Consider the following 14,656-nt stretch of genomic DNA (forward strand, 5'->3'; position numbering starts at 1 on the left):
GATGGCGGGAAAAATGTAAACAAACACTGCACGATATTGAAAAAAAAAATGCTGGCAGAAAAAGCACTAGATCTTCTCCGAGAATTACAAAGGACATTGGACGGATCTTTACCACCATACAATGTTTGTTTGATGTGAAAAATTGCATGTTTTGCAGAGTTCTCTAACATATTATTCATTTTTGCTGACGTTGGTCCTGTCAAGTGAAAAGCATAAATTATCCACGTATTTTATAGTGTGAATTATTCTAATTTACCGTCAGTTTGTAATGATTGATTATGTATATCGCAATGGAAATAGTGATGTAAATAGTAGAAATTAATATATTGTATCATCAACTAAAGCAGGTCCATCTCTTGATTCGTCGGAGGCCCTAAATTCGTTATGGTCCTAGAGTCGTGCCCCTTTTATTTTCCTCGAATATTTCGCATGATTGTGTCCCCTGCTGCACCAAATATCATTAGAGAAATTTAATTTGGATTGCTTTTGTCATATTTTACAACTGCTGACGAGGATAAGGTCAAAACGGGTAAAAAAAATATTGTCTAAAACAAATTTTCACCTCACTTAATTAGCATAAATCCGCTATTACCGCATTCGTTTGAAAAGAGGATCTAAAATATTTTTTTCTTACAACCTATCTCAAGTGTACTGGTGCTACGGTATGCTTCAGGTCCGGCACAATCTCTTGATTTAGCTATATAGCTTTATTTAGTTATATAGCTTTATTAAGCTATTAAGGATAACTTGATTGTATCCAAAGAAATCATAAATTTCCTGTGCTGTATATGTATAATGCTTCAAATTTTGAACAATTTAGATTCAATTTCTTTTCAATTTGAACAGGAGGATGCAATCAGACAAATCTTGGAAGAAATGAAAGCACTTTTTGAACAGAACCAGAAAGATGTGTAGGTATCCCCTGTAATAAATGTAGAACAGAAGTGTCTGATAAATTCTTTTAGTCTTATATTTCTGTGAAACCTGTTTGCAGTGTTTAATTAGAAAAAAGACATAACACATTACGATCTGCTGATATGTACACCCTTTTTCATTAATGTATTGAAAGATAAAATTTTTGTGTACAGGAGTGCTACAATTGCTGGAGAAAATGGTCTGTATTCTGGTGTACAACTAAGACATTCTGCTCTGGAGCGTAACAAACGGTGTCTTCTTGCTTACTTGTGAGTATGCCTAGTCAAGCATAACAAGTTATATACACATTTATAACATAAGCAATGGTCTTGCAATCCTTCAGGTTTTAACATCCAAATGACTTTCAGTATTTAAACTGGTACCAGCTTGATACTCTATGGCCAAAGAAATTAATCTTTAGTTTTTCAGGCCAAAGATTTCAAAATAAATGCAGCTGGCAGGACTTTTATTATTTTTAGGTCACCTGAGTCTACAACAAGGAATTAAAAGAGTACAAAAGCACTGATAGTTTGTTAATATACTGTATGGTGATAGTGGTAAATGGGGAACAGATTAGAACCTAATTTATGAACTGTTAATGAATAGTAGACTAATTAATTTTTTGATCCTGATCACCCTATTTTTCTTGCTTTTGGGCAACAAAGCTTCACCTTTCATTTCATTTTAATACTCTATGGATCCTCTAAATTGTTGTACATGTATTGTACTCAGGTGACCGTTAAGGCCCTTGGGCCTCTTGTTCTCTTTTCTTGACAACAAATGATGGTACCACTTGAATCTTAATATTTTTGTGCTCTTGTGTTATTCAATACTTTATCAAACTTCTATATAATGTTATTTAAAACTAATATTAAAAGTATGAGAATAAAATATTGTTGTAACAATATACTGGTATATATTGCTTATAGTATACATAATCAGGGCTTTCAAAAAGATCAGAAACAGGTGGTACTTTTACAAAATTAGGAGGTACCTTGTGGAAGCAATTTTAATTAAACATGTTAAAGAATTTTTTTCCCCATCAAATACTTTGGCAGGTACAATCATGATTTCAGCCGTGCAAAAGTACCAGGTACTGGTAGATTTTGAAAGGCCTGCATAATATACAATCTTGGCATCCTCAATTTTCTTTCTCTACTTGAAAAATAGAAAATTGATTTATCCCCCTTTTCAATGTGTCAATAAAAAGATCAATGTAACAGTGCCTGAGAAACTAAAGATTAGGTTTTTTTTTGCCTATTGCTGTTGATTTAGCATTTAAGGCCAAAAATAATTAGTCTATAGTTTCTCAGACACTGCCACATAAAGTCTAACACTGCCGTATTGATCAATTTTATTGACATATTGAAAAGAGAACTCAATTTTCTATTTTATCTAAGTTGAAAAAGAAAATTGAATTATTCTCCTTATCATATATACTAATAAAAAGATGTTTTTATTAGGTCACCTGAGTCACTCAGGTGACCTATTGCTATCTGTTTTTGTCCGTTATCGTCCGTCGGTCGTAAACTTTTGAACATTTTCAGCTTCTTCTCTTGAACCACTGAACCAATTTCAACCAATTTTGGCATAAAGCATCAATAGGTGAAGGGGTACAAAAATTGTGAATTTCATGGTCCCTGCCCCCCTGGGGCCTGAGGGGTGGGGCTAAAACCATCAAAATTAGTACTATCTTTAAAAATCTTCTTCTTTACTCCTGGACATCAAGCAGTCAAACTGTTGGCATGATTGTAATAAGCATTGAGCCCTCTACCAAAATTGTGAAATTTATGGCCCCAGGGTCAGGGGTTCTGGTGTTAGGGCGGGGCTATATAGATCATATAGTGAAAGTGCATTAATTCTTTGAAAATCTTCTTCTCTACTCCTGGGTATTATTGAAACAAATTAAATACATAGTTATGATAAGCAAGAGTGACTCTACCAAAATTGTGAAATTCATAGCCCCAGGGTCAGGGATTCTGGTGCTAGGGCGGGGCTATATAGATCATATAGTGAAAGTGCATTATTTCTTTGAAAATCTTCTTCTCTACTCCTGGCTATTACTGAAACAAATTAAATACATAGTTATGATAAGCAAGGATGCCTCTTCCAAAATTGTGAATTTATGGCCCCTGGATCAGGGAAAAGGGTGGGACTCTATTTATTATATAGTGAAAATGCATTAATTCTTTAAAATCTTCTTCTCTGCTCCTGGGTATTATTTAAACAAATTAAGTACATTGTTATGATAAGCAAGGATGCCTCTTCCAAAATTTTGAATTTCATGGCCCCAGGGTCAAGGGTTCTGGTGAAAAGGGGGGGGGGGCTCTATTGATTATATAGTGAAAAAGCAAAATTTCTGTGAAAATATTCTTTTCTGCTTCTGGTTAAAAAGCAAAGAAGCTAAGTGTATAGTTATGATGAGCAAGAGTGCTTCTTCCATAGTAGCGAATTGCATGACCCCTGGGTCAGATGTGCTGGTGTAAGGGTGGGGCTCTTGATAATATAGTGAAAATGCATTAATTCTATTAAATAATCCTGTCTGCTCCTTAGTGTTAAGCAGATAAACAAAGTGATTACTTATGATGAGCAAACTTCTGGTCCCAGGGTCAGAGGCTCTGGTGTTTCTCGGTGGGGAGGGGGGGGGGGCTCTATTGATAATATAGTGAATCTGTAGTAAAAATGCATTATTTCTTTGAAAATCTTCTCTGCTCCTGGGCATATCAGAGGCAGAGTGAAAGTTTTAATAAGGAAAGGTATTTTTTACCAGATTTTTGAACATCTGGACCATTTGGTCAAGTGTTTTGGTCCTGGCAAGGGCTCTATTAATTTGTATTCTTCTGAGAGGAGTTATTCCCCTTTGCCATTTACTTATGATAATTAATCAGTGTAAATAATGTACTTGAAAGGTTAATAGAATAAGAGAATTATGCAAAAAATTTTATTGTATAATACAGAAAGTACTTTATAGTTTTAATGATCAGTTAGACTTTTAAGTAATAGATAAATAAAAATGAGACAAAAATAACTTGTCTTGTAAAATGTTCATCAAAGACCAAAAGAGGCCAATGAAAGAGTTTTCAACAAGGAATTTAAATAGTATAGAAGCACTAATACAGTGCGGACTCGTTATTACGGTGATGGTTTTATAAGATAGAATGCTTATTACGTTGTAAATTCAAAGCACAAAACCGTTTCTTAACAAATCTATACAAAATAGAACCGTTTATTACGATGTCCTAAAATGCCGGGACTCGGTATTACGATGTGAAAATTCTGTCCAAAATTTTTTTTCACTCCGTGTTTATTCAGTGTTGATCGACGGTAGACACTTAAGGAGACGCTAAATAAACATTGAAACACCTGTGCTCTGACAGAGTGTTAACTTGGGGCCGTTAAGTGATTAGTGACGCTTGACTGCACACACCTTGACTGTTCTAGCGAGGTCAGCAGAACTGGAGACATCGTGTCAAAGCCATTGTTAAACAATTAAATTTAAACTGTTTATTTATAAACGTAGTCTCTAGTTTATCTATGTCTGTAAAGTTTATTTTATCTTTTATACTTTGGTTAATAAATAAAATTAATTTATTAAATAAAAGGTTACATTTAATCTTGTGCATGTATGTTAAACACGTATTGTGTAATTTCGTTTGCAATTAAATTGCGGTAATGGACAGCTTGGGTATCAAACATAATTTTGGCCAAATTTGAACTTCACTTACGTTTTAACAGCTTTGATTGTGGCTTGGACTACCTCACAGGTGTCAGCAGAAATACAAATCGATAATTGCTAAACTGCTAATTGAACTCTGTTCAGTAATTTAAAAAATTAAATTTATTTTGACATATAGCTTGTACGTTGTCAAATTCTGTCCTTAAATATGCCAGTCACACTCTTTCATCAGTTGTTCACTGCTGCTCTAAGCTCATTGAACACCCAAAAGCTCACTAAAAATTGTTGTTGTTATGTAGTAAACGACTATAAATTGAATACGAAGACGGCTTGTTGAATTTTTTACGAACGCATTATCTACAGAGAGTCAGAAACGAAAGTAAAAGTAAGGAAATGGCAGTAGATAAATGAAGATCCAATAGATCGCCAAAGTTTTTATAAGAAATATACGTATTTCTTTTAAAATGAAAGAAATAGAAGAAATATCACCATGAAGATATCTATTCAAGATAAGTTGTTAATAAATTATATATGTATTAGCGTTTTGATTAGGAATTAGAACAGAAGAAGGGAACAAAAGGGCAAAAATACACCTTCCACAAAAATAACAAACTTTCAAAACGATGTTTTAATGGATTTTATTGGGAACTTTTATTACGTTGCCCTCTGTATTACGATATTTTCCCGTGACAAAATGAACATCGTAATAACGAGACCGCACTGTAGTTTGTTAATATACTGTATGGTGATGGTGTTAAATGGGGAACAGATTAGAACCTAATTTATGAACTGTTACTGAATGCTAGACTAATTATTTTGTTGATCCTTATCACCCTATTTTTCTTGCTTTTGGGCAACAAAGCTTCACCTTTCAGTTCAGTTTATACTCTTTGGATCCTCTAAATTGTTGTATTATACTCAGGTGACCGTTAAGGCCCTTGGGCCTCTTGTTATAATTATACACAACAATATTTCTTTTAAAAACTAAAACTAAAATTAAAGTTGAGTATGTATAATAATATAAGAGTACAAAAAGGTAAGAATAAGTTGATGTCATCATTTTGTTGACGGACGAGAAAAAACAGAACACTTTTAAAAAAAAAATACCCACAAAAACCTGCCTGCCGCATTGAATTTTGAAATTTTTGGCTTGAGAAACTAAAGATGAATTTTTTTTGGCCTAACTTCGACATTAAAGCTTTAGATTCTGCAATGTAGTTATTAAGTGAAAATATTATTTCATTACTTCAATTTTACATGTATAACATATCAGCTTTTATACCCCTTTAGATTAGCTTTAGATTCTGCAACATTAATGTTCTGTGAAGTTATTTAGTGAACGTTAATGTGGTTTCATTATGTGTGAGGGTTTTTCAGAGCACATTAACTTTTAAGCTACTAGACCAGTCAGACGAGCATCTGAAAATTTTACTAGACTAGACCTGACCTCATTTTCACTAGACCTGACCTAATATCCTTGGATCATTGAATGACTCAATAATTATTAGTAAAATATTGACATGAAAAAAAAAACATATAGTCAAATAACGACATAGTCAATTGATAGTTACTGTTAGTTTTTTTTTTTTTTTTTTTTTGGTTTGTTTGTTTTCTTTGGAGGTGCAAAAAAATTATTTAGTATATTACTGAATTGATTTCTTTTTATTGAATTCAAGAAAAATGTCAAAAAGAAAGGTTATCATATTTCAACTTTCAAGCTGTCACGGTTACCAGAAATAACCGAAAAATGCGGTCCAATGTTGAACAAACTAGCATGGATGATACATTTAAGGATGCACACTGCCAGACTTGCTTCTGATGCTGGATTTGATTTACATTTTCAAGATGAGTGACCATGTTTAAGTTTCATTCTGAAGTAACTCTGCTGACCAACATTGTATTGATGATACATTTATCAATATTTTCTGGATGAGTGACCAGGTTTATGTTTTTGGAACAGGTCTCTTACAAAGAAACTGACATGCTTCAGATGCTGAATTTGACCATTTTCTGATGAGTGACCAGGTTATAATTTTGGAGCAGGCTTATTCCAGTGTAAATTCAAGCCCTGCTGAGACTAAACTTTGATAGATGATGCATCTAGAGATTCACACTACCAAACATGCTTCCGATGCTGCATGAGTGATCAAGTTAAAGATTCTGGAGGAGGTTAACTCCAATTCCAGTTGAATTTTTGGCCCTTCATAGAGCAAACTTGAATTGATGGTACATCTAGGGATGCACACTACCATACTTACTTCGGACGCTGGATCTGAAGTACACTTTCTGGATAAGTGACCAGGTTGAAGTTTTTTGAACAGGTCTCTTCCCAAATACTATAAGGCCTACCTTGACCAAACACATATGAATGATGAATCTTGGGATGGACACTATCCAATCTGCTTTGGATGCTGTATCTGACCTTATTTTCCAGATGAGTGATCAGGTTTAAGTTTTCAGAACAAGTCCATTTCCAAGTAACTCAAAGCCCTACCTGGACCAGACTTGCATGGATGATGCATCTAGGATGGACACTACCTTATCGGCTTCAGATGCTGGATTTGACCTACATTTTCCAAATGAATGACCAGGTGAAAGTTTTCAGAGCAGGTCCATTCCCAAGGAACTCTAAGCCCTAACTGGACCAAACTTGCATGGATGATGTTTCTAGAGATGGGCACTACCCTTTCAACTTTGGATGCTGAATCAGACCTATATTTTTCTGTTGAGTGAATATTAGACCTACCTGAACCAAACTATCATGGAACGTGTATCTAGGGATGGGCACTACCAGACTTGCTTCGGATGCTATATCTGACCTACAGTTTCCAAATGAGTGACCAGGGTAATGTGTTTGGAGTAGCTGTATAACTATGGCATGATTTGATTAAACTTGAATGGATGATGCAAATGGGATGGACACTAACAGACTTGCTTCAGATGTTGGAACTGACCTACATTTTCTTGATGAGTGAACAGGTTAAAGTTTTTGGAGCAGGTCCATTCCCAAGTAACTGCAAATCCTACTTAAACCAAACTTGCATGTATATTGATCTCAGAATGCACATTAACTAGAAAAAAAATTTGGTGAGATTTGCCTGACCAATGGATAACATTTGTGGAGGTGAGCTTCATAATCTTTGATTAACTATGTTTTGGTATATCCGATATCACTGATATCCTAAAATTACATGTATGTACGCAGTATAGCGGCAAAGTATGGAAACATTTCAAAATCTTGTCATGCTATAAGCGGGATATCACAGGAATGGATCATCAAAAATATCGATCCTTCCATCCTTAAAAAGTTGCTATTATTTGAACACTGTTCCTGTGTACATTCCCTGCTGATTTCAAAAAAAATTTTAGTCTCGTTTTGCCATTTTCCTGTCACACACACAATTTTTTAGCAGCTCTGTGCTCCAAGATGTTCAATGACATTGCCGTTCTTGATTGATTTTACGCATTTATTGTCTATTATTAGTCATCTAATTTAATTTAAAATTTCGTCAAATGAGGTGACTGGTAAAATATTATATATTTTTTATGTGCTACAAAAGTACAATTCATAACTAACATGTCTATGTAATGAAAATGTACAAAATTGTGACATTCTCGGACGTGAGGCATATTGTATCTTAATGATATGGCTACATATTTTTTTTAAAGATCATTGGAAAACAATAGAATCTGTCCTTGAACTTTTCTAACAACCCTCATACGATGAGACCTTTTAATTATGGTGGTATGCTTTATATGTTTTCATGTAGTAGGGTTTTTTCATTAGATATAACAGATTAGAACAAATAAGAAGAATGAGATGGGAGTTTGGGAGTGTTTTGCCTCCCGAGGTCAAATTCAACATGTGTGAACAGGAGGTAGGTGGATGATAACTCTGTTTCTTCATAAACTGCAGATTACACAAAATAAGGACATCAACAACAAAAGCATTTTTACCAAGTATCTTAATGATGTAAGATTAGTATGTAATGATTTTATGCAGAGAAAGAAGTTAACAGTGAGAATATGTTAATTTATTCTTATAAATGGGTTTATAGATGTATTGAAAAAAGTTCTGTTCAGAGTAGGATCTCTTCCACCTATTCCTGATTTCCATTTTATTTTCCTGGCTTATTGAAGAAAGTAATTGGGAACATTCATACCCCGTTATCTATAAGGTTTTTATAACTGTTGGAAAACTGATAATCTATAACCAAAGCTATAAAATAATTTTTAAAAAAACTATTATATCTTAGTTTAAAATTAATTAATGTTTATACAATATATTTTTTTGGTTTGCACAAGTTTTTCACCTATTCCCACATGAAATGTTACCTTTAAAAAAGTGGGAATAGGTGTAATGCACCAAATCTATAACCCAAACAAAGGCATCTACAGCAAAAAGGAATTGACTTCAGCATACTGAGCCCAGACAGGAAATTATTCTCTGGGAGGGGGAGGGGGTCTGTCATTCTTGGCTACTTTAAGGTATAAGTGTTAAATAAGGCAGAATTCTTCAGGGGACTCGGTTCTGCTACTGCATTTTTGTATTCAGGCTATTCCAGTAAAAAGCCACCCAAGCCATATGGCAAGGCCATTTTGGCAAGTTCAAGTTCAAATTTAGAAAATTGCACAAAAAATTGCAGAGGGTTATTATTCTGTGAGCTTGCTCAAATTACCTCTGTCACATTTATTTCAGATCCAGTGGTTTAGCAAGTACAACAAGATGCTGGCTACTTATATGAGGTCTATTGGAGGAGAAGGGGGATTAGACCTTACCCAAGACCTCAAGCCCCCCAAAACACTGTACATAGAGGTAACAGAGCACAGATAGAGCTATTTATTACAATACAGGACCTCAAGCCCCCCCCCCCCCCCATACACAGATGAAACAGATAGAGCTAATTACAGTACTACCATGACTCCCCCCCCTACACACACACATACACACAAATAAAATACTCTACATAGGTAATGAGTATATAATCTATCGGACACAGGTAGAGCTATTTATTACATCATTGAGTTGTATATTTCTTTATTTTACTTTACTTAAATAATGTTCAATTCATCTGACAGATAATCAATTAAATTTTTACTTCATTTCAAATGTAACTATGCATGAAAAATTAAGAAATATCTTCTAGTGCTTTTTTTTCCATTTCCAAAAAGCAGTAAAAATGTATTTTTGATATTAGGGCTTGAATGATTATTTGTTATTTGAAGGTGAGGTGTTTAATGGACCATGGTGAATTTGAAACACAAGATGGAAACATTCTGTTGTTGAAGAAAAATAGTCAGGTACCTTATGCTATACAGATACATATACAAGTACTTCTTAAAAGATTAATATGAAAGAGATTTTTCTGGTGCAAATGTGCCCTGTGTCCAATAAGTGTGTCCAAAACTTCATTTAAATCATTTTGACAAGATCACTGAAATATTGCAATCATCATTCTCAAACTCCTCTTACATTTTACACAGTAGCCAATTCATCTTTTGGAAAATGATTAAAATGAAAATGATCAAGGTGTCCTGTAGATGAGAAATAAGATTTCAAATTTTCATTTTTCCCCATGGGAGCCAAAATATACCCAAATTATTATACAAAAACCAAGTTCCAAGAAAAATGCCATTTTATGCAGTGCAAAACCATCATTTAATATGATTGGTGGTGTCCTGCAGATATACAGTAAGGTTTCTGGATTTTCTTGTTCATCCTGTAGGCCAGTTGGGAGATGAAGTTTAAAATTTTTTCTGACAGATAAATTCCTTTGCAAAACTCTTTTAAACAGAATTTATGCCTTATTGAATTCCTTTGTTTCAGACTGGTAAGGCCAAATAAAAAAATATGTGTGGTTCCGCTTACCCGACCTTCCCTATTTTATACCCCCGACCCTAAACTTTTTTTTTTGGCAATTTTCATATTCCGGAATTTCCCCCCGATTTCCATCAATGGCTCCAGTTTAAGTTTTAGTTTCAGCAATGACGGCCTCCTTGCAAAACATAGTGCAAGTGTTTAATAGTGTTAAATCCAAAGCAAGCTAGCATGTAGGTGTCCCCTACCAATATTGACTAGAATATTATCACACCACATTTAAATGCCATTTGCAAAGCAGTGATAGGTATAATTTAAAAAAAATTAAGAAAATCATTTTGTTAAAAAAAAAAAAAAAAAAAAAAAAAAAAAAAAATCCCTACCTACCTACCCTAATTTTTTTGGAAGTGTAACCGGAACCACACATATTTTTTTGTTTGGCCTAATGAATTTATGTATGAAATACTAACATAAGAGCCCCATGCTCACCTGAACATTTTATGCTCAATTTAATACATGTATATTTATGTTAATTATGGAATAAATTATTGTTGCATTTTCACTAGTTACCCAGTTATCAAGGAGAATAATTTTAGATCCAAACACTTCTGTATTATTTAAGGGATGCACAATTTGTATAATGGTATATTGTAATTTTTTATTACATGATACATATTGTGATTCAGAGACGAAAAATACAGTATTTGGTACATAATTATATATCCAGAAATTATTCATTTATTTATTCAAACTTTTAAATTTCAATATTACCCGAAGTGTAAAAAAAATGTTGAAAACAGTAAGACAATGGCATCCTAGCATCTAAACATGCATTGTATTTAATACATAAAAATGGGGGGGGGGATGAAATTATGTTTTTACAGCATATTTTTAAGAAATTCTGGAAATTTATTTAAAATCATAGTAAAAATTGTGTGTAAAAATATCATATTATCATGATATGGGAAAAAATATTGATACATCACGATACAAAATTTTTGGCAATACCCATCCCTAGCATTGTCATCTAGTGTAAGTCTTTCTTGCTTCACAAAAATGTTCCATTGCAAAGAAAGGATTTAAAAAATGTAAATCAAAGATCAAACATTTTTCTATAATGAGAAAGTTGGTAAATTAGAGCAGTATTTATGAGGTGAACATTTAAGCTAGTGTTTGTTTTGTTTTTACAATTACTGCTTAACATCAGTCTGCTTGTTTCAGTTCATGTTCAGTAAGTACATGTATTTACTGATCTTGAAATTATCGTTTGTTTCTGTTTTGCAGCACTTCATGTTACGATCAGAGTGTGAACATTTAATTCGTCAGGGAATCTTAGAGCACATTGTTCATTAGAGAGAGAAATCATCCCAGACTCTGAACATGATAAAACTGTGATAACTGTTATGCTACACCAGTCCCAAGGATGCAGGAAACTCAAAAGAGAGCTTATGGACATATTAAATCTCAGTATTCAGGAATAATTAAATATATCTATTTCAAAGTATTTGTGGCGAGATCTACATGTAAATGTATGGAAGTTCAGAGAATAAACAAAGGGCTATATTTGGTAATAGCAAAGTAACACCCCCCCACCCCCACCATCAAATCAAACTTTGCTGGGGAAATCTAAAATTATTTTCTAAGCCAGAATTATATATGCAGATATCAAAGCATAAAACATTTTCTTCCACCATGATGTCATAAGTTAAATATGACATAAACAGAATTATGTAAATTCACCATTTTAATGATTTGTAAACAAAATATAGTGTATTTTAGGGCAATAATTTCATTGGAAAATATTGAGCACAGTTCTGCCAGACTACATCTTTTAAAATATTGTGAAGATCAATAATATCAATGAAATATGTGAAAATGGTTCCTGAGCAAATTTCACTCTATGAAAACCCAAATCATAATTGAAAAAAAAAAAATGCGCATTTCCCCCCCCCCCCCCCCCCCCTTTTTTTTTTTTTTTAAAAAAAAAAAATTCAATAGATTGTGATGTCACAGAGACATAAATGCAGATAATTTTTCCCTGATAATACATTTTGTTAATTTAAATTTGTTTTATACAAATATATACAATTGTGGACATTTCTAGAGATTTTCAAAATTTGATGTTTATAGGGGCACGGTAAAAACCTTTACCATATATAGTTCTTTAGTCAAATTTATGGCCAGATATTGTGTAAACACACATTTCTCATCAGTATAATAGCCTTGTCATACTCCTTGAAACGTTTACAAAATCTTTATTTCATAGTGGCATTTATTTTATGTTTCAATCGGACACATATTTGGGGTTTCCCATAGCAAAACTTGGACACTGCCATTCTTTATATAATATTTGGGGTACCTATCTCTTATCCACGACTCCTACATCTCTGAATAACATTTAATGAGGCTTTTACTACATAATGCCATTTTTCATTTATTTTGCATTTCAATCAGACAGATAATTATTTAATTGGGGTTTCCCATAGTAAAGCGTGGACTTTGCCTTTATACCGATAAAGGGGATACCCATTCTGTTAACAATTTATCCTAAACCCCTGAATGAAATTCAATGGAACTTTCACAGAATCTCATTTACATACTGCCAAGAAATATTTAGCCATTATACTCATATGGCCCAGGGCAATCTGATTAAAATCAGATCTTTGTTACGGCCCAAAATTCTGATAGTTGCTGTACACATTGTACAGCGACTATCAGAATTTTGGGGCATAACAAAGATCTGATTTTAATCAAGACTGAGCAACAGGGTGTATCAATTTTTGAGCTTAGTACTTCTTAGTTTATTATTAAGGACAGATGATACAAACAAAAAAATGGATGTCTGGATTAGTATATATTTTTAGATCTATTTTGGTTTTAAATGATGCAAATAATAAATTTCTGAAATATTGAGAAATTGTAAACTTTCTATGATGATCAAAATTCTACCTTTCTGCAACCATCCTTTATAATCTATACAACTTTTCACCACTTTAAATCCCATTACTGTGAAACTTTAAATGAAAATCTATGTGGTTAATGTTACTCATTTTACTCCTTTGAACATGACTTTTAAGTTATTAATTTTCAAGATTTTTAACAAAAGTTTGCATCACCTCTCCTTAAATGCAAAATATGTACTTCCTTGACCATTTTGTTGTGACAATTCATGTATAGTTGTGAATGTAAAAATGAACAGTATCTGTAAAGTTGAATTCATAACACTGTTCAAATCCTCTGATAGATTATGATTTGGTTTCACAATAAAATGTATTATACATGTATATGCATGTACCCAAATGTTTTGTTTGCCTGTATCAGATTTTCTCCATTATTCATTAGATCAGTTGGTAGAATAAATTCCACTCCTTGGAGGTTATTTAAAATTTCATTGCAAAAGCTTAAGAATATCATCTGGAAATGAAAGTGTTACAACCAAAATTACATATGTAATACCCACCCCTCCCTAACTTTTTAAAAGGTGACAATAATACATGCAACAGGGCTAGGACAGAGAGATGCATCAAAAGGCTAGGCTCTTGTATAAGTAAATGTTACTAAGTAAGTCTAGCTATTACATGTACATAGGTGGTGGAATCAATACTTCATGCAAGGGTTCAAATCAAAGATGGCAACCTTTAATGACCATCACATGACATAAATCTCCATTTTATATACATATATTTTTTGCCTAACTTTACCCAATTTTGATTTACTTATTACCAGATATTTGTAATCAAAATTTGACACTAGCAAGTTTAGTAGTCCTTTCTAGAGAGCTAGATACAGTTAAACATGGTTATAGCAAACATTTATAATGAATTGATGCTTACAGCAAAATGATTTTCATTCCTCATGGCTTTAAAATATATTGTGATTTTATAACTATTAAAGCAAAATCATTCATCCCTGGCACATCATTATGAATGTGTTTTACTATATATAGCATCTAGCTGCCATGTTTGCTTTGATCCTGAATCATAGCCCAGGAAATCTATTTAAAAAAAAAAGAAACAAATTCGCTGTATGCCTTGTAGTATATGTATACACATCTTTATTATAGAAATTAAATGTAAAGGATTATTTTTTTTTTTCTTAATAAAACATCATGGTGACAGGTAAAAATGTTGCCAACTTATAAAGATATATTTCAACAACGTCTTGAACAACATCAACACTGCAAACAGATACAAAATACACAGTATTGATTATAATTCATATAGCTGACTTAAGCTTTAAAATTAATC

The 14,656-nt window shown here is 33.0% G+C and overlaps 1 protein-coding gene across 1 annotated transcript; it reads left to right on the plus strand.

The window, feature by feature from the left end:
- Positions 1 to 18: 18 nt before the first annotated feature.
- LOC133191700 (DNA replication complex GINS protein PSF1-like) lies at positions 19 to 11,771 on the plus strand. Its single transcript, XM_061327437.1, has 7 exons — positions 19 to 123; positions 847 to 911; positions 1,089 to 1,184; positions 8,379 to 8,469; positions 9,291 to 9,407; positions 9,818 to 9,892; positions 11,694 to 11,771. Exons 1-7 carry the CDS (start codon positions 49 to 51, stop codon positions 11,760 to 11,762), a joined length of 588 nt encoding a protein of 195 aa, XP_061183421.1. The 5' UTR covers positions 19 to 48; the 3' UTR covers positions 11,763 to 11,771.
- Positions 11,772 to 14,656: the final 2,885 nt, after the last annotated feature.

This window comes from Saccostrea echinata, unplaced genomic scaffold (genome assembly GCF_033153115.1).
Source record: "Saccostrea echinata isolate AGI-Se365-2 ecotype Australia unplaced genomic scaffold, CSIRO_AGI_Sech_v1 ptg000024l, whole genome shotgun sequence".
NCBI classification, from domain to species: domain Eukaryota; kingdom Metazoa; phylum Mollusca; class Bivalvia; order Ostreida; family Ostreidae; genus Saccostrea; species Saccostrea echinata.

What these genes read in the sequence shown, in the direction of transcription:
- LOC133191700 (XM_061327437.1), top strand. Translation starts at nt 49, where the DNA reads ATGCTGGCAGAAAAAGCACTAGATCTTCTCCGAGAATTACAAAGGACA. An exon ending in GAACAGAACCAGAAAGATGT is followed by an intron (nt 912 to 1,088) that starts GTAGGTATCCCC and finishes TTTTGTGTACAG; the next exon opens with GAGTGCTACAATTGCTGGAG. An exon ending in TGTTGAAGAAAAATAGTCAG is followed by an intron (nt 9,893 to 11,693) that starts GTACCTTATGCT and finishes TCTGTTTTGCAG; the next exon opens with CACTTCATGTTACGATCAGA.